This window comes from Triturus cristatus, chromosome 10 (genome assembly GCF_964204655.1).
Source record: "Triturus cristatus chromosome 10, aTriCri1.1, whole genome shotgun sequence".
Taxonomy (NCBI): domain Eukaryota; kingdom Metazoa; phylum Chordata; class Amphibia; order Caudata; family Salamandridae; genus Triturus; species Triturus cristatus.
The window spans coordinates 369,559,175-369,580,552 of NC_140593.1; the positions used below are offsets into that span (position 1 = coordinate 369,559,175).

A 21,378-nucleotide genomic window follows, 5' to 3' on the forward strand; every position below is an offset into this window, starting at 1 on the left:
TGGCACAATGTCTACAGCAGATAGCAACATTAAGTGGCATATTAATTAGGGGTGGGCTGTAACCTCCACTCTGCCAGTGGAATTTGTGGAGTTTTGCTACTCTGCTTGGAGAGCGGGGTTCAGCAACAATGGTGCAATCCGCAGCGTAGCAGAGTTTACCTCCCACTCAGTGTGGCTACTGTCAATAAGAATATGCGCAGCACCGGATTAGGCTGGGCAGGATGCTACATTGAAGCTTGGCCTGCTGTGTATCTGGAGGATGCCGGTGGTCACTGTGAACTGGGTTTGTATTGATAAACCTGTATGTTTCTGATGGTGATGCTCTAGACACGCGAGCTCTCGCTGTTTCCATAGAGTGAAAGCAGTAGCACCAGAGTGTACAGTGCGGGCCCAGCAGAGGCATGTGATGGCAGCCTTGAGGGCTCAGAGCAAAAAAAGAGGCCCACACACACAGGGAGCATGTGTTAGCAATGTTGAAAGGATCTCTTCGCCCTTGCCGTGAGTGAAGTTTCATCAGAACACCGGTTCCTGGTGCTGAATGATAGATTTGCTGGTTAGGGATGGCGCACACCAACACGGAAGGTGAGTCTAGGGGGAACAAGGACTGTGCATATGACATGCATTTGTGAGCCAGACTGTGTACATCAGTGTGTCATGTGTGTTCACAGACATTTGCTGTGATGTGGTTATGCCACTCAGCTTTCGCACTTGTACTGTGGAAGACGCTCTGTGTATCTTACAGAAAGTGAAGTCTAAAGTGCTCCTTCCAGTCATACTCGTGAAGTATTCCCACTCTTGCAATTCAGTTTAGCTACTTCACTGAAGTGAGCAACACCAGTGTGTATTTACAAGCGATACAGGACACCACAAGTACAATGCCTTTGAAAGAAGGTGTGCGCTCATCTACAAACGGTCACATTTTGTGTAGTCAGGGGGAGTATTGCCAAACCCACAGACTGCTTTGAGCTACTACACCCAGCTGGCTCTCTCAGCCTACCACTCCGTCTACTGAGGTGGTCTTTGACACTTGATGACTTGTCTTTGTAGGCAGGAGGGGCCTATCAGGGTACACAAGCACATACACTTGTGCGGTCTTTTCCAGCTCCGGCTCCCCCAGGGCCTAGCCCTCAGCAGACCCGGGGCAGCTACAGGGCGAGTATCTGTCTGTGTCATGACCGCCATCAGCCACCAATAACTGGACTAATCCTGGTTAAATAAATCTCAGAAAAATCACCATAAAATCACATCTTACTAGGTAGTGCAAAATATAAAGCACCTGCTGGAGTGCAAACTTAGTAATAAGCTCTGGTACTAACTGTGTTTCAATGATATAATGAGGCGACCTGGTGGGCGAAGCATCAGACATGACGGTGATTGTAGCCGCTACTAAAACCTACACCATAAGGCAGAGTGAGTATGCTCCAGAGGGGAAAAATTACCAGTGTGTACCTGGCAGACATTGTTTGGGCTACTGTGCACATGGTTTGGTTCCAGTTCCCCTCCCTGCAGTCTCGACGCTGCTGCTTGAAAGCTTTCTCTGAATCCCTGTTTTGTTAAACCTTTCCACATTGGGGGTGGCACCAACTTGTGGGTGGCAACTGTGGAGGCGAAGTGGCAGTAAATGGAACTAAACAAACAAAGGTAAACTAAATGCAAACAACGGCCGATTGCAGGCATTACAAGATGTACTTATCCTAATGAAGGCGAGAGAAAAAGTGGTTTTGAAGGGTGGGTGGTACTCTGAGGAATCTCACAGAGTTTTTATGCAACTCTGCGGAATTCCACTGAGACAATCTCCATGTGTTCCACCCATCCCTAATAATAATCCAATACTACGTGGGGTAGAGGGAGCAAAAGCATGTTGCAAAAGCTGGTAGCCCAAAGTCGTAGCAAATGGTGAAGAAAAGCCAGTGTTGAGTCGTGGAAAGGGAACGGAATACACTTAATTGTCTTTGTATTCATATCAAAACTCAAGAGCAGTTATGTTTATATAGGGAAGCAGGCCTAGGGCCATCAGAACTCTGATGGATTATTTTCTATCACTGCATTAAGTTGGGTGACTGATTGCCAGCAAGGATATTACTTGTCATAGTTCAAAGTAATAATTGAAAAGTAGATCTTTGAGGTTTTTTGTGTAGTTGTCATGGCAAAGATATTTCTTATAGCCAGAGGAATGGAGTTTCAAATCTTGAGAGCACTCCCTGAAAAGGACTGCTTTAAGTTGTATGCTTTTTGAACTGTGGAGTTTTCAGGAGGAGACATTCTCCACTTGAGAGTGAGTGATAGCCATCTGAGATGACTAGTTTTGAGCCTATGTTGTTGCTCTTTTGTGAATAGTTTTGTTGATGATGCAAATCAGCTAGGCCAAGCTTGTGGGGTGGATTTGAAACTATTTTAGGATGATTAGGACATATGATGTAACAAAAAGTACCACAATCAAAATCACAGCAAGACTTGCACATTGAAAAAGAGGACATGTTCTAAACAATGGTAAGTTGATCAGAAATCCACCTAAAAACGATACATATCATGAGAAAAACCTAGAGACAAACCTCTATAAAGCAAAAATAATTCAATAAAATGTAAAGACAAAACCTATATTGATTAAATCATTAAATCACCATATACATAGAAAAACAAGAGTATATAAATACCAGGCCTGGGTGGTAAATTCCGCTCCGCTTGCAGAATTTGCGGAATTTTGGCAATACCGCATTCTGTGGGGAACACGGAATTGCCAAAAATTCTGCGATCCGCGGCGTAGTGGAATTTTTTCCTTGTTCGCGCTTTCAAAATGTGTGTCTGTGCGCGCGGTAGCGACTTCACGGGATCCCTGCATTCGCCGATGAGTTTTCCTATCCGTTCGCGTGCGCCACAAGATTTTGGTAGCCGGCCGTGCAGTACCGGGAGAGTGTGCGATACCATTTCGCGGAGCATTGCGTAACGCGACTACTCAAATTCCGCCCACCCCTAAAATACCTTCATGTAAAGTCTTTCAACACCTGTTCCATCTGCCTTATGATGACAAGTGACATCCTTATATTTTGCAGTGTCCGCACATTCACATGTTTTTTTTATTCATCTAATTCTGAACAGACAATGATGGATCAAGACAAATGCACTATTTTTGGAGTACAATGGTGGAGAAAGAGCTGAAAATGTGCTTCTTCCTTCTGCTGTAGCTCCAGAGACCTCTTGTGAAAAGACCACATTCTGATCTATCTAAACTATATACTTCCATTCCTTATTCACTGATAAAAATCTTCATCAAATTTGTACATTGTAGGATACGCCTAATGATGTTTCTAAATAATCCCTCTTTATTTTAAAATTTGAAGCTTCTCTCTAGCTATTTTCTCACTATTTATCTTCAAGAAAAACAACTGTACAGAACCTTTAGCTTCCTCCCAAACAGCCTCAGATTGTTTCTTCTGTTCAGATTTTCCAAATCCTCTGGTTGACGTTTAAAGGATTCAATCCCCTTGCTCGAAGTCATCCATTTTTCCATCACATTTTGTTGATTATTCTTTTTTACCTCTATGAATCTGTTGTCAAGAATTGACCACTTCTCTTCAGTTCTTTGCGATAAGTTTTTTGGCTCCACAATAAAGGGACTCCACATTTTTATGTCTTCAAGTAGGTGTTCTCAAGTTAGTAGTGGTGGTGACTTGGATGTCATGTAGAATCCTTATTAAGCCTTTTATTAGGGCCAGCCACATTCTGTTTCTAATGTGATTGCATGATTGCAGCCCAGGAACCCCCAGGTTTGGATACGCCAAAGAACTGTACACCCAATATACCTGATAGTCCCAGGATTACTCATATTACCGGATTGTTTTTGGTTTTGTTGGGGAGCAGATGGAGGACACAGAAAACTGAACAGAGTTGTTTTTCTAGTATGTATAGTTTTTTTTTTTGAAATCTTCCTTTAAGGTCTGTGGCTCTTCACAATGAAGAAAAGATAGTGCTACTTACTGAATCTCCAGTATGTTAAACATATTTTACTTAAATAAAAAAGAATATCTATCTGACATTAAATGCCGAAGTGAGCCAATTACTGTGTGTTAGTAAGCATAGAGTAAAAAATATATATTATAACTTGTTATAGGCAGGCATAGAGTAAATTGCCTTTTTAATAATGATAAGAACAGCATAGAAGTGCTATAGGAAATACGATCTTCACATGCCATGCTCCACAGTCACTTCGGCTTAGGTACATCTAACAAAATGGCGAATGAGGCCACACAGGGCTGAGGTGGAGGAACATACACCCTGTTTAAAAAAAAAATGTTGAGATCAAAATTATCTAAAAAAATGTGTCCTTTTCAGCCACTCTGCTGACATGCCTTGCCTATCAAGTCAGTGTAATTTGCTTAATAACTCGCTGTCCTTTCAGACGTTGGGAACTATGGTGCAGCCTCAAAGTTGGGAAGCCATTTTCCTTTGCTCGAGTTTTTATTTCCTCAGTATTATATTTATTCCCATTCTTTGATGAAAGTTAGGTAATAGTTGTTCTAGTTTACAATTTATTATAAGTAGCTTTTTCATTGCTGAGAAAATACATTTTATAAAGTCAGGTTGCCAAGGGGTTTGTGTGGTCTCTTTCTTTCTTGGTTTTGCATCAATGTAACAAAGTGGAATATTATGGTGGGTGTTCACCCATATCAAGGAGTAATAATACTAACTTGTTAAGGTGAACCCTAAAGTCACCAATTTAACCTGGGCGCAACTCCGTGGTAGCTATGGCACAGAGCAGAACTGCTTAACTTGGGGGAATGTGTGAAGTATTTATGCAGTACCAAAACATTATTAAAGTCAAAACACCAAACTAGAAAAATCTCAAACTGAATTAGAATGATTAAGTGAAATTTAATACACAAAAGAACACCACAACAACAAAAAAGGGAAACAGAGATTTGAGCTTTTCAATTTTTGAGTACAAATAGTGTCAAAAAGCACTAAGCACACATAATAGACCGTGGAAGCAGTAGACTGGGACCTAAGTGCTATTTCAGGCCTACCGTGATGGAGCATGGGTCGGATCCCGGTCAAGGATTTTACCTTTTTGATTTATTCTTTTTTCATGGAGTTCAAAATCCTCCAGTAGGATGAGACTGAAGCTGTATCCGAGGAAAGTGCATTGAAATTGAAAACCATTACTGTGGGGTCTCCCTGACGGCTCTGGAGGTCTTGGTGGTCCAAAACATTTAAGTCCTGAATTTTCTGCATTTTCAGGCGCAAGCCCTGGCAGCACTAAGAGGCCAAGATGTACTCCAGCAGTGGCCATCAACAAGATCTAATCTGATTCTACTTGCTACTGGCCAGCTGAGCACTCTAGAAAAAAGACCTCTTTCATATCATTGTACCTGTATAGCTACATAGGAAGTCAGGCAACTGACCCTTGGCATTCACTTCTCAAACCTGGTTTCAAGTTGTAGCAGGTCCAGTCCCTCAGAATGCCAGCAGTCATAAACAGCAGATTCTGTCATCTTCTATTCTTTCTCAGATTCAAATATGTTCTGATGAGGTGTGGGTCAGATGCTCCTTTGTAGCGTTCACTAGCCAGTGGGTGGGGGTGACTACTGGACATTCCTTAATCCACTAAAAAACAGTTCTCAGGGCATCCCTTCCCACTTTTGCAGCACATTCTGATTGCAAAATATCTCAAAGTGCAGTATTCTGAGGCAAATCCAATAGGCTGGTGCACCACCCAGGATTGTTTTTAGGGAACTGGTTCTGGGAACAGCTCAACTTCCACTGGACAGAGGCTAAGCTGGCCACAGCTGGCCAAGGGTACATAAGCTACTCTTTCCCAGATCAGATCTCCCTTTACACTATGATTAGGCAGGCCCCACCTTGGTCCTTTTCAAGTTCATGAAATTCCTGAACTCTACTCTTCCGCCCTTCCTTAACTTCTAGATGTCTCATAACTCACAAACCGGTCCTCCTGTCAAACCACTTAAACCAATGTTTCTCTTAAGGAAGTGGTTTTTGCACCTCATTAAGGGAAGCACTGACCAGGGTCAGCTGATGGCAGGCTAATGCTAATTAGACGACTGTGTGTTCAGGCAGACAAAGTCTAACTTTTCAAAAGTCACCTTTCATAAATATTACAAATCCAACTTCACCAGTGAATCAGGTTTTATTTTGATTAATAAACAGGATACAAAATCTGTAGAATTATTACGGTAGCTTGTTCCAAACAAACAATATCAAAGTTCTGATTTTTTTTTTTTACTTCAGTTTTTTTCATAGGAGAACTACATCCCTTTCGCAGTACGAATATCTTTTTTGCGCCACTGTAGGTATATCCTAACATTATATTCTTGCATGTAACACTTTTAAATACTAGGTACACTACCTATTGAGCTACACAGACTGCTTGAGGATGACTTATCTCATATTTAAAAGTAGGATTGTCTACTGTCAAAAGGGTTATTTGGACTGGTCCACATGCAGATTTAAAAGTCATGCTCCACAGTTAGACCTCTAGTCATGTTTTCTTTGTCAACCTAGTGGGCAGTATAACATGCTGCAGTCCACAGGTGGAATGTAACTTCTCTGCGCCATTGGTGTATTTCCTAAACCAGATACTACAGCTTTACCGGAAAGTTAAATAAGCTAATAAGTAGTCTACCATTCTGCCATATTTTTTGGGTCAGAGCACATACACTGGGACATGGACAGCAGTGGTCGAGTGTGCAGAGTTCAAAAGCCAGCAGCATTAGTCCACAAAAAATAGGAGTGACCATTCAAAAAGAGGTACTTCCTCACAATGTATGATGTAGGGGTGATACATTATGGTAATCCAAAGGTGCTGAATCATCTGAGGAACCGATTAAAGCACCCAAAAATAGTAACAGGTGCATGCCAGTATGTTCTAATAATTAAAAGAGAAAATACCACACCTTGATTTTGGTCCAAATAAGGGAATTGATGCTGAAGATATAGCATGTTGAATTCCTTCTTACTGTAGATTTGTGTACGAAATAGGCACAAGAGTTCTTGAATTATTTTTGTAATGAAAGGTAATGAACGGTTATTAGCAGGAAGTATAAATCATATGAGCCCTATTCCATCTTTCTATAACATTAGTTACAGTACATTTATGGATTATGCATTATATTATATATAGGTACGGAACTTGAGAAGAAACATGGTAACAAACCAGAGGCTTGATAGCGACCATGATCATTTGACCATTATTCTGGTTATAGATGGAGAGAGGTTTCGCTTTGCCAAGCATTTAAGTATGCTAATATTCCATATAGCTTATACCTTTAGATCTGCTAAGTGAGTAGCTACTCATCAGGAGTCTGTCCTTATTGAGCTTTTTAATTAATGTTTTCCATATATGAAATGTGTTTGGCAGAGAAGAATTCATCATAAATTGTGTTCTCTTTTATTTAGTCGAAAGAAGCTACCAAAATATATTTCTCAAATTCTTCCTAAGTTTACTCATTAATAACCCACTAATTGTGGCTTCACAATGAATGCTGCACAAATACAAAATGTATGAAGCAGACAAATAGGTCCTCTTTCTTCTGTCAGAATATCACTGAAAAGGAGCAATATTTAGAAAATCAGAAAGAGAAAAGGACTCGGTTGTTAGAGCCTGTGAATATTTGAAGGAGGCAGAAAACAGTCCACTACTTTAGAGATTCTTGTCGCCTCTGGTATAAAGTGCTTATTACTATGGTAGAACTGATGATTGCTGAAGCAAAATGGTTTAGTTATTATTCTAGTTCATATTTGGAAAACTCTTCTTTTAAGACTCCAATCCAGCACCTTTACCATCAGCATCAATTTATTCATCAATGATATGAGATTGAGGTTCTGACTAATAGGTTTTTAGGGCCGTAAATCGAAAAAAAGGCAGGTAATTCCCCAAGGGCTGGATTAAAATGTCTACCTGCCAGATACATTCCACTTGAAAAGGGACAGTATTGTTTCCATCCTTTAGGAAAGTACATTGAAATAATAGTCGGGATCCGCTTTAAAGATGAAATGGAGATTTAATAAGAGACACAGCAAGATCCATAAGACAGCACCAACCGCCTCAATCTTCCATCAATCCATGGAATGAGTGATGCATCATACCAAGCATCACACCATTCCATGACACAGGAAAGGTTCTACATCACATCACCAGCTCCATTAGAGCTAATCATAACACATCCCCATCCCACCCAAATGAAAGAATACATAAAACTTTAAGAACAAATTCTAAAAAAATGAAAATACAATATAAGAACAGACTCAAACAAAGCAACATTAGTACAGTACATGGTCCATCATCTTAACATACATTATAAGAGAAGACTCAATCAAGATAACATTAGTACAGTACATAGTCCTTCATCCTAACAGGTACCCTCCTAGACCTGGACGGATGCTGTTCGGGTTCCCCTCCAACCTCTTCACTTTCTGAATGATTACCACCCATCTCAGAAAGGTCAGAACACTCTGCACTCTGGGAAGCACCAGTGTGCCTGACCAACCTGGACATACTCCACCAGCAACCCGTGTTAACCTTTACCACATTCTTCTTGGTGGCTACAATGGTAAAGGGACCCAAATAACGTGTTTTACCTTTGAAGGTATGCCTAGGATTCTTCACCAAGACCTGGTCTCCCACACACCACTTCTTGTACTTAACATTCATTCTGGAATCATAACTAGACTTGTATTTGTTTTGATACTCAGAAATCCTAGCTTTCCTAGTTTCAACAGACAACTCTTCTTCCAAACTAGAAGGTAACCAACTAGGATTCAATTTGGAAGAAGCTTTCCTCCCCCTCAAAACTTTAAAAGGAGACTTTAAAGTAACAGCATTAGGCGTAGTACGGTGAGCCCACCAAGTATCCCTCAAAACAGTACTAAAAGGCATCTTAGACTCAAGAGCCCGTTGAGCACATCCTTTGACCACCCTGTTCATTCTCTCAGCCAACCCATTAGCTTGAGGTGAATATAAAGCTGTCTTTTGATGGACAATGTCAAAGTCTTTAAGGAAGTTGTGCATTTCATGGGAAACAAACTGCACCCCATTGTCAGTAATTAAGAACCTAGGAACCCCCTCAGACACAAAGACATCTTTCAGGAAATCTATCACCGTTTTAGTATTAGCCACCGATACGCACTTAGTAACTACCCACTTAGAGGTATAGTCCACAAGAACCAAAACAAATCTCTCAAAAGAAGGTAAAAGCTCAAATGGCCCCACAATGTCCAGACCCAGCTTTGACCATGCCTTTTCAGGAACCACCACAGGAGACAGAGGAACATTGCTGGGAATATGAGACTTGTCGTTGGAGGCACAGGACACACAATCTTTAACCACTAGTTCAATCATCCGATCCATACCAGGCCACCAGTATTTTTCTCTTACGCGGGCTTTCGTCAGACTCCTGCCCAAATGTCCCTCATGGGCAAGGTTAATTATTTTGTCCCTGAACACACAAGGAGGAATCACCCTTCCACCTCTCATGAGATTATCACAACAAAACGACAACTCTTCCCTCACAGTCCAGTAAGGTCTCATTTCCTGATCCAGGACTTTATAATCAGGCCATCCATGACTCACCCATCTTTTCAGGCAAGCAAATTCTTTGTCACCATTAACACCCTCCACCCACTCTTCAGATGAGAAAGCAGGCTCAGCAACCCATGACACACACTCCACTTCACTGCAATCCGTGGACTCCCCAACAGGCAAACGAGAGAGACAATCCGCAGATTTGTTATTCATACCAGGTATATACCGAACAACAAAATTGAATTCCTGTAGGCCTTCACTCCAGCGTTTAAGCCTGGGTGTGATGTTCTCATTATGCCTGCATGAAAAAACTTGTACCAAAGGACGATGATCTGTCCGGACCACAAAAGGAATTCCCCAAAGGTAAAACCTGAAGTGCTGTACCGCCCAGAACACACTCAAGGCTTCCCTCTCAATACACGAGTAATTTGCTTCAGCATCCTTAAGGGCTCTAGAGGCAAAAGCAATTGCCCTATCCTCCCCATCCACAACCTGAGACAACACAGCCCCCAACCCTTTAAGACTGGCATCAGTTGTAAGTAAGGTCTTCCGATTAACATCAAAATGTCCTAGGGTAGGCATTTTTCCTATCCCCATCTTTATACAATCAAAAGCTTTCTGGCAATCGTCAGACCAAGTAAACTGTGTCCCCTTCTTAAGCAGGACTCTGATCGGCTCAGCAACACTAGCAAACCCATGTATAAACTTGGAATAAAACTCAGCGAGTCCCCAAAACGACCTTACTTGGTCCTTATCTTGAGGAATAGGTGCTTTCACCACACTTTCAGCCAATTCCAACTTTGGTTGTATCCCCTTCCCAGAGATTACATGACCCAAGTATGTTACTGAACTCACACCTATCTTACATTTTTGTTTTTTAACCGTGAGTCCAGCATCCCTCAGTTTCTCCAATACCGTGTAAAGGGTTGTACAATGCTCTCTCTCATCCTTCCCATATATCAAAATATCATCTTGAAAGAACATCACATTAATTACTTCCCCCAAAACCATCTTCATGACCCTCTGGAAGCATGCCGCTGCTGATGCCAACCCAAAGGGCATACGCAAAAACCGGTACGCTCCCATGGGTGTTACAAAAGATGTGAGATGTCTTGAGTCCCTGTGCAGTACAACTTGATGGTAGGCCGAGGATAAATCCAACACACTAAATACTTTGGCCCCAGAAAGAACACTAAGGGACTCGGCAATATTGGGCAAAGGTTGGCGATCCACCCAAATCCATTCGTTCAGTCCTCTCAAGTCCACACACATTCGGACACTTGCTCCACCATCCTTAGGGGCAAGAACAATGGGAGCAAGCCACTCTGAGGCTTCGATTTCCTCAATAACTCCTAATTTGAGCAATCTCTGTAACTCGGCCTTCAGTGGTTCAATCATCATGTTTGGCACCCTCCTTACCTTGTGCACACAAGGAATAGCTTTCTCTTTGAGGACAATGCGATGCTCAAACCCCTTCAGACAGCCTAGGCTATCCGAAAATACTTCGGGAAATTTCTCAAAACATTCAGAACTTGAGTTCCAAGAATCTACCAACATGACCTGATTATTAGGATCCTTAGCACAAGGGTTAAGCATGATGCCAAGATCACGCTGATGCCTCCACCCAAGCAGGTTGTCACCCCTTTCAGCTACATAAACTTTCCCCATAGTACACCTATCTTTAAATTGAATAGATGCTTGAACATAACCTAGGACATTGATCTTGGAACCCCCGTAGCTGACAGGATTGATATCTGGCCTCAACAATGCTACGTTGTCAAGACCTACACACTCATCCCACTGTTTGTTACCAATCATGGTAAAAGGCGATCCCGAGTCAGCCAACACAGAAAAGTCAAACCCATCAACCATTATTTTACGCTCTGGCATGGTTATACTATCTGCATCTATTTTCCCATCATCAGCCCTAACACTCAAAAGAATGGTACGCACAATCTCCACATTCTTCTGAGGGTTGCGAGCTTTGTCAGAAGCTTTGCAGACTCTAGCATAATGCCCCTTGACACCACATTTGTTACACACTGCCTCCCTGGCAAAACAATGCGGATAATTAGAGAAATGTGAGAAGCTTCCACATCTCATGCATTTAGGTTTAGAGACTGAAGAAGTGGGCTTATCAGGAGAAGAACCACTGTGATTGTCATGTTCTACTTTGCTTTGAGTGCTCTTCAAGGGAACACGCACACGTACATCCTTCTCAACAGTCTTCCCACCGGAAGACGCAGAAATCTTCGCTAAACTGTTGCAAGTCTCCAAATTATTTTCTTCTTCTTCTATGGCATGTACTTCATTAGGTTTCTGACTTTTCTCTTCCTTGTTTTTCCTAATTTCTTTAACCCACTTAGAAGTGTTCTCCATTCCCTCCACAATGGCTACAGCCTCAGTCAAAGAGGGATTTTTAGATAAGAGTTTTTCCTGAACTCGAATACTGTTGGTGCATCTTACCAACTGGTCTCTTACTAGCGAATCCGCAAGATCACCAAACTCACACGTTCGTGCGAGAGTTTTCAGAGCTGCCACATAGCTGCCAACACGTTCAACTGGACCCTGGATCCTAGTAAAAAATGTATGTCTCTCCAGAACCACGTTGATACGTGGACCAAAATACTTTTCCAACATAACCAGGGACATCTCATACACATCGCTAGGAGCAGCATCGCCCTCGCCCACAGGAATGAGGTCCATGCTGTCGTAAGTGTTTCTTCCTTCTACGCCCAAGTTATGAAGTAGGATAGCCTGTTTCCTGACAGCCGAAAACTTCTCCCCACCAATGGCTACAATGTAGGAGTCAAAAAGGTTTTTCCACCTCTTCCAGGGCAAAATGGGATCACCCTCTTCGGACAAAAAAGGAGGTGGTTGTGACATACTAGAGGATGAGGCTAACGCCATTTTTATTAAAAATAGGAACACTGGAACAAATCAGAATAAATTTGTAAATGATTTTAAATCCACCAATCCTCTATAAAATTCCATCAGAATCCGTCATATCTGGAAAAGTTCTTGTTTATATGCCAACTCAATATAAAGATATACAACAGTAAGTTGGTGTTGTTCTCAAGCAATATTCCATTAAGCGTGTGCTCATGCTTAAAGATTTATTGACAAAAACGCTTTGTTCGTGTCTCCGTTTATCGCGTTTGTTGCCAGGGTAACACACGATGTTGCAGAAAGGCCAATCATACAGGAGCGTTGAGGCGTTGCTAGGTTACAAGATGACGAGTGTCTTGAAACGTGCGTGCCGAGACGTGCGTTGCGTTCCAGCCGACAGAACACAAACCAGCACGCGAAGACCAGCGCGTGGAGATAACGGTACTTTTTGTCTTTTTCAACCAAAATAACTTAATATTGTCCAATATTGTTCAATTTAACAACGAACTCACGGAGAGTAGAGCATTCTTCCTGTCGGTTACTTCTTCCGGTTGCTCCTGTCGATCACGAGTCTCTGCCACTCGGGCTCCAAGAGAACTCGAAGAGACGTTAGAAATTCAGTCAGGGGAATTGGTGCTTCGCCGTGCTACCTGTCCCCAATCAGGCATAGTCTTCTCGTCGCCAGTGAAATAATAGTCGGGATCCACTTTAAAGATGAAATGGAGATTTAATAAGAGACACAGCAAGATCCATAAGACAGCACCAACCGCCTCAATCTTCCTTCAATCCATGGAATGAGTGATGCATCATACCAAGCATCACTCCATTCCATGACACAGGAAAGGTTCTACATCACATCACCAGCTCCATTAGAGCTAATCATAACATACATCAAGTACAGCATTCCATTGCTAGACAGGAATAGTGCCCTCCTGCTCATTTTAGCACTTCCAACCTACCTAAAGTCCTCAATGGAACAATTGGCCATGTTTTATTAAACAAAACTGCCTTAAACTCCGTACTGTTATCTCTCAGATAACTAACTTTTGAAAACTTTCTAAAGCTTCCCCGATTTGTACATCCACTGTCTAGAGCTGTTGAATCACTCTTTCACCCTTTTTTTTTTTTAAAAGAAGATAACTATAAATAGTGTTACCAGTTCCTATCCTGACAGAGTCCAAAAGATTACCTAATAGGACTTGAAACACGGTCGATGTTTGACAGCTATTGGACTGTATTTTTAATAAGTATTCAATTTGGATTCCTGACTTAGATCCCTGCTATTTTACGCTTCAAAATACACAGCCAAATACTTCTTTTCTTCTAGTATGCATGTTACTGTATTGTTATATCCAGACGTTGTGTACTGCTTGATCACCGAGTTACCACTCACTTGCTTCTACCACCCTGGTCGTTTGAACATGATGTTCTTTACCATGTCTGTGAGAGATCATCTATTGAATTCTTTTGTCTCAGAATATTCTTTTTCCCCTTGTTGGTTTAAATACTCAGCCCTTAATTGTCTGACATGCCATTCATTCGCTCATACAATTGATTTGTTGACCACAAATTCACATATTTTAGTTTTAACAAACATTTATTTTTGGGAACATTTATCTTTGTACTTATAATGCACTTCGGTTCCAAGGAATACAGGACAGCCCCTGGCTACTTAAATAACCTTTAAAATGTCCTTGGAGCCATCCATCCAGTTAAAGGCCATTCTCCCTTATTAATGCTGTCGGAAAAGTCTTTGAAAAGTTTCTGACCTATCGTTACCAATTTTATGTGGGTGTAAATCCGGTAATGTGCCCCTCTGAAGCAGGTTTCTGAGAGGGATATAGCACCTTTGAGCAAGCTTTTAGACTATTTCTATTCCATAACGTGTACTAAGATGCTTTTGGGGTATGTTGGCCTAAAAGTGGCCCTTGGCTTGCAGTGCTGGAATGAGTGAGTCTATGGCCCAGTTAATAGTTTCTTCTTAAAGATATAGGACCAAATGGGCATTCTCAATAAAAGGGTCCACGGCCCCATTTTCATTTATGTTCGAATGACCTACCACAGATCTTCACAGCAGTTTCATGTTGCAAATGTGCAAATGCTGGACACACTCCAATTTCCTTCCTGTTTGTCAAAGACAATATAATACCATAGGTTTGTACAGAAAGCGCTTTGCATCAGATGTTGGAAGCATTCTCTTTGTAATGTTGAAGGAAGTAATTAAATCAATAAGGATCTGGTTAGGATTGTGGGTTTCAATTACGCCCCAAAGCGTCCCTCTCAAATTGATGATGAGAGACTAAAATCCCTACCCTCTTTCAGTATTTGGGATTAGGTCCTTGTAAACACCAAATGACAAAGATTGAGTTGGATTTGACTGTCCCGGTATAAAATAGTTTGCCCATCATTTTAGAGAACACTCTACAATTCATTTCTGGTATACCAAATAAAGGGTTCACAAACTGTGCTCTGGTTGTTGGATCAGAGAGCACGTTCTTGAGACCTCTAATTCACATGGGGCAGATAACTTTGATTGTCACCTTGAAGATTGAATTGAATTGACTTTGAGAGATGTAAGTGCAATATCTAGTGTTAAGACTCTTATTTTGAGTAGAGCTACAGTATAACATTATGGCTGCCAGTTTCTCAAGCCACTTAAGGAATCCTTTCTTTACAAGGAATCCCTGTCCTTCCTTCGAATGGCCGTTAGAGATATTGGGTCTTTAAGCCTGGTCTCTGGGGGCACTTAAGCCTCTTCACATGTGAGACCTTTGTTTGCTTAGCATATGAAGTTTTTTGTGATGACTAAGGTTGGATGGGACTAGACTTAGAGCCTTATTATGATGGCGATCGAACCTCACACCGACGGGCCATTGGTGGCAGCCCAACCACCTACAGCCCTTCGGTCCGACCACTTGATAACAATTCTGGGTGTTTGGACCCACAGTATTCGGGAGGGGGGGGGGGGGGGAAGACCACCATCTCCGAGACAGGACCAGCGATCCCCACTGGCTTGCGGTTGCAATCGCATTCCCGAATGGTGCAGTGCCATCCGGATTACGATATCCCCATCTGACAGCCTTTGCCAGTCTGGAAGACCACCATGAAAAGGTTGTGGGAAATGGAATCTGAAGGCCTCAAACAGGAAACAGGGCCCCCGTCCATCGTGGACCACTATACAGTAACCCTGGGGGCACATGTAGTGCTCCCACTCACCTGCATGCACCGTGTGTCATGCACCACATGATGCATGGTACACGGTGCATGCAGGTGCAGAAGGTGCTCCATACCAGGACGGCTTGTGCTGCAGCCCTTTTTTTGGAAGCAGCACAAGCCGCCGTGGTATGGAGCACTTTCTAACCTCCAGCACGGGGGTCATATGATGCGGCGGTCGGTCCATCACATGCTTGTCAGGCGGTCTCCTGACTGCACCAACAGCGGACGGTGGTCCAACCATTCACTCTCATGATGAGGCCCTTAATGTCATTCCTTGTTTGAGAAGGCTCTTAACAGTACTCAGGTAGGGGTCCTCCCACAGTTAGGTCTCACAGAAAGCACTGTTAAAAATCCCTTTGTAAAACAAAAAGTATAGAAATAGTTTTACATCTCTTTCTGAACTTATGTTTGCATGTTTTTTTTTTTACCAACACACTATGACTAGTGCAAGTGTAGAATTCCAGGTGAACTACTGGGAATGTCTAGTGGCATGTCCAACCGGGTCCTAATTCTACATAGCACATCATCCTACATAGGGAAATAAAGCCACCTGTGCTAAAGCCCACAAATATGTATGTTTGTAGACATTGCCAAACTTCCAAAGGCCCAAAATGGCTTTAAACACCCACTTCTCACTCCTTGAGAGTGATTAAAGACCGAAGATATCTCTGCATTTGTAGCAGAGAAATCTGAAGTAAATTGGCGCCTGCCAGGAATCCTTGCTGTTGAATACTTGTCAGGTATACATATGGTATTTCCAACTGTAAACCTTTGTTCATGGTTAAAAATGCATAATAGGGCCCAGTATGCTTAGGATGAGCCAGATGGGGTGTTTCTTGTATTTAAGTAAGGTGCTATGGAAGATTGAGATGCATTGTCCGAGAAGAATGGACAGGTTCTAAAGAGACCTCTCACTAAAGTCTATAGCATGCCCTTTTTCTTCTGACCTGCAGTTGTATGAAGTCATGTTTTCTTTCTCCAGGGAATCCTCTTTGCAACTCCTGATTGCCTGAAGCAACCCAATGACCTCATCCGCCTGTGGCTCCACGAATCCTCTCGTGTTTATGGTGATAAGCTCGTGGAGGCCAGGGACTCGGAGATATTTCAAAAAGTGTTGCAAGATACTGCGCGCAAGTATTTTGAGGTAAGGAGGATGACAAGTGACTCCATTAATATTACAGTGCGTTATACCTGCATGGCTGTGATCTACACACAAATCACCATAAATACAATTTTAGTTAATGCTGAGATGTTGGAAGCGCCTCTCATAATATATTTTTTCTAGAAATGCTAAGGTCAAAAACATCATGCACAGCCATTAGTGAAGTGTTATGGTTACTCTGTGGATGCTGTGTTGTATTGTATTGCACTGCGTCATTTATATAGCGCTTACTACTCTATTGTGAGGCACTGAAGCGCTTGCCTAGGGTGTGTGGTTGAAAGGGTGTTGTCTTTGGTGTTTTTTTGATGTTCTCTAAAGTTTATTCAAACAGAACAGAGAAGACAACCGCTAAGGGAGTGGCATTAGCAGGGAACAGGGAAAACCATACACAAAAATCCGTTAAGTAGCGACCTTGAAACAAAGCAACACATGAGACGGGAAGAAAGGAGTGCGGAGAGATTGACTAGGCACGAGTCACTGCTAGGGATGGTGACCATGTGAAAAAGACATTACATAGGTATTGTGGATAATTACTGCATATAGAACCCATTAATCCACAAGGACTCTGAAACTAGATAGTTTGCAATTCGGTACCTCCGGTGGAGATGAGGGGGGGCGTACAGGGGTTCTAGACTGGGGGAGTGGCGTTTGAAAAAAGATTAGGTCTCTTCCCTTTGGGCGTCAGGTTTTGAAATATTTCTCAGTTACAAAGCCTGCGGCTTGCAAAAACACAGGGCTTGCTATAGCAGAACACCCTTTTATATACCAAGTACCTTTTACGAGTCTTTCAAGTCATATAGGGGATTTTGGGGTCCATTGCGAAAAACCAATAGGAGGGTGAATGAAAGCGGCATCCACCTCCTGTTTTGGATTTGCAATGGAGTGCATCATTGGTTTGACGCGCCGATTCCGGTCACAAAGCGTTGATCAATATTGGACTCCTGGACTGGCTTGGTACCCTATTTCTAAAGCAAGAGCTGCCCGAAGGCACAGATTCCCTTTTGCAAATCAGGTCAGTGACCCCATGGTGAGGAGGCAGTGGTCAAGGAGACCACTTTGTCCCTCCTCAAATGTTTTCTAAATGGGAAAACTTTAATGGACATTGACTGCTAATTTATTTAACCAACAAAAAAAGCTTCCCATTTCGGAATGCAAATTCCGTGACTAAGTTCTGCTATCCCTTGCTGGCCTCCATCCATTTGCAGTCACAAATAGCAACTCGACAAATTAATAATCTTTAGGCAGGTTGTTTTGTGCCCCCCCCCCCAATCCCTCCCCCCCCGAATGGATAATTAATGATGCAACCTATTAGAGCATGGGTCCCATTGAAAATTGTTTTCCCATTATCAAACCAGCCAGTCTGCTAAGTGTGCATCCCTAGTACAGAATAATATATCAAGCCCTCGATATGTCACAAATTAATCACTGCAGCGGTTTAGACCTGGTGGCCTCGAATGCAGATGAAGATATTAACAAAGATCAGCATTGTAGAGTTTATTTCTCCATTTAAACAAATCACTTGAATAATTTTTTACTTGTTATTTTCCTTTTTATCCACTCATCACAGGGTATGGAGGATCTTGTCATACACCATCAACCACTGCTTTACTGCCACTTTGCCAGTGGAGTAGGAGAACCAATTTACATGCCAGTCAAAGGATGGGAAGTACTGAAGAAACTGCTGATGGAGACTCTTGATAGCTATAATGAGCTTCATGCTGCAATGAACCTTTTCCTGTTTGAGGATGCAATGCAACATGTGTAAGTAATGCTACACAAAAAGGTAGATTGTTACATTCTGCAATTCCGTAAATTGCTAATTAAGTGTAGTTTGTCTATTTCATAAAAGCTGACGGTGACATGCAGCAGGAAATTTGGTGTATAAGGGTCGAGGGACAGACAGGTAAAGATACACCTAAAGAGAAATAAAAGCATCTAGAGGACAGTGGTGTACGTTACTTACCCTCGAGTTTAAATAGTTTGATTTAAACGGGTGCTATATTCTTTCATGCATGTTCTAGGTGCCACTCTGGTTCAAGGATTGCCGGATTGCGTTTAACACGATCTGTTTAATTGAGGGGTCTATTGGGCTCCTGGTACTTAACACTTTTTGGTAACTTGAAATTACCAATAAAGCACCGAAAAGGTTTGTGTGTTTATCTCTTCATCTTGGCAGGAATATAACACTAGTGTGCGAGAGATAAACTGTCGTCCCACATTTCACAAGATTCGTAAAACACTTTTCAAACTTGATTACATTTGAGTTGATATTTTTTTTATTCTGGCTGGAAAATCAAAAAATGTGCAGACAAAAAAAATACACATTGATATTTAAATATGTTTTTCTTTCATCTAAGTGGAACATCTGTAGTAGTTGGGGGAGGAATGGTGGGTATGGTGTCACACACAGCTGAGTTCATTGCTATCTCTGCTTCTATGCCATCTCTATGTCATTTGTGGTGTTTCTAGCATCCACCCTAGCTCTGAAGCATGCTAATGACAACGCCACACATGGAACTCTGTAATACACGTCTTTATTGTTTGTCATGCAACCATTAACTGAACGCACTGCGTCATAGACTTTATTGACCACATCCAGTCACACCCAAATAACTGCCATCTGGTTACATAACTTTGTAAGAAGTCCGCCTAGGACCACAAGGGTCGTACTGCACATGATCACATTACACTACAGTGTCCACATTAACTCTTCTGTGTCATTTTATTCTGCTTCTGTCGGGCGGAGGTAAGGCTATTCATCAGAGGATTTATTAGACCAACACATTCCATGCTTCCCATGATTATGGCCTTCTGGGAGCACCCTCCTACTGATATTCACCACTGTGTTCTCCTGTAATCACAGTCACTTATCGGCTGCGTCTGGCTCATTCTCAATCAACTTGTGGGTTTCTTTTCAAGTAACCCAAGGATCAATGAGCATGGAAAATAGTGTATGAGGGCTGACAATAAGAAGAACAGCGCAATCTTTAAGTCTGGGTTCCACTACCCACACCTGCATGGAGCATACCTTTAATTATCATTTGCCGTGTTGTGCCCTCAGTGTGTGTGTGCATGTCTGTTTCCCACGTCCAGATAGGGAGTGGTGGCACTAAGGAGCTATGCATAAAAAAAGCATAGGTTGCAGAGCAGAAATTGAAACAGAGGAAAGCACGGGGCAGGGGATGGATTTTGCAGATTGATATGTGGCAAAGAAGAATGTGGAGAGGGTTGCTGGTGCAGAGAAAGACACTGGGAGCAGAGGCAGAGTAATGCACAGTATGTATAGCAAAAACACCTTTGCTGAGAGAGATGAGGCAGGCAAGTCAAAGGGGGCAAAGAAAGACAGAGAGGGAGTGAGAAATTCCAAAGTTATATATATTTAAAGCAAAAGGAGGTACAGGTTCTAGGTAAAAGCATGGAGGTGGTTTGAGGGGATGTAGGTGACAGATGGAAGTATACAGTAATTTGCAGAGAGATGCATGATCAGATGAAGTTATGGGAGTTGAAGAAGGCTTGTGGAAGAAGGAGGTCCTAGGACCAGGAAGGCATAAGAGAAAATCAGATGCAAAGGGCAGACCAAAGCACTGGGGCTTTGAACAGTGTTTATACAGTTATTTTAGATGAACAGCACTGGAAAATAAGACAAGACTATGGGAGTTGGAACACATACATTTTAGTGGATTTGTAAAGCAAGTGTTAATGTAATTGTTAGACCTGACATCCTTAGGGTGTTCTACCCCCAAACTTTTTGTCCTCCATTTTTGTTGATCGTGTTTTTGTTGGCCTTAGGACTCTGGGCACTTTACTACTGCTGACCACCCCAAAAGTGCTTGTGCTCTCTCTTTTAAACATGGTAAAACTGGCTTACACTCAATCGGCATATTTAATTTTCTTTTGAGTTTATAGTAAAGTGTCAATACATGTACCCATGGCCTTTAAACTAAATGCTACTAATGGCCTGCAGCACTTATTGTGTCCCCCCGCCCCACTTAAGTAGCACTTTAAACATCTCAGACCTGCCTTCGGGGCCTGTGGGTGCAGTTTTAAACTGCCATTTAAATCTGGCAAGATAAACCTCTTGCAGGGCCCTAACATCCCTTTCTAGGTCTAGAAGGGCAGCGCATGTGCTGTCTTTTCAAGACATGCTGTATTCACTGATAGCTTGTAGCCCGCCGATTGCTTTTTTTATGTGTGCCTTCAATTGTTGTTCACAAATGCTTGCTTACTAGTGGGTAATCCTTCCTCTTTGTCCCTCCTTTTTTGGTTGTTTTCCTTCCACAGAGCAGTGCCCAATTACTGTTAGCATTGCCCTTCTGGATTTAAATGTTCATTTGGGGGACTATTTTTTTCTTTGATTCCTGCTCGTGAAACTGTTTGCCCGTCTGCGGTGGTTCAGCTTCAGCACCCATCACTTAATCTCCCTGTCCTGTTCAAATACCGAGATGTAATATCAGAGGGTTCAGATGCTTATTTTCAAGATGCCTCTTTAATTTTCTCTGACTTAAAAGTGCGAGGATTTCCCCCAAATTCCTCCTGCTCCGCTGCTTGTTTCTTTAGAGAGCCTCAGTCACCTGAC

The 21,378-nt window shown here is 42.2% G+C and overlaps 1 protein-coding gene across 1 annotated transcript in view; it reads left to right on the forward strand.

Moving 5' to 3' along the window:
• The window catches only part of DNAH11 (dynein axonemal heavy chain 11), a 3,007,685-nt gene that overhangs the window by 1,631,040 nt on the left and 1,355,267 nt on the right, over positions 1–21,378 (forward strand). Inside the window, exons 50-51 of the mRNA XM_085631597.1 lie at positions 16,623–16,784; positions 18,370–18,563. Coding sequence (XP_085487723.1) covers positions 16,623–16,784; positions 18,370–18,563 — 356 coding nt within the window. The remainder of the gene's footprint in view (positions 1–16,622; positions 16,785–18,369; positions 18,564–21,378) is intronic.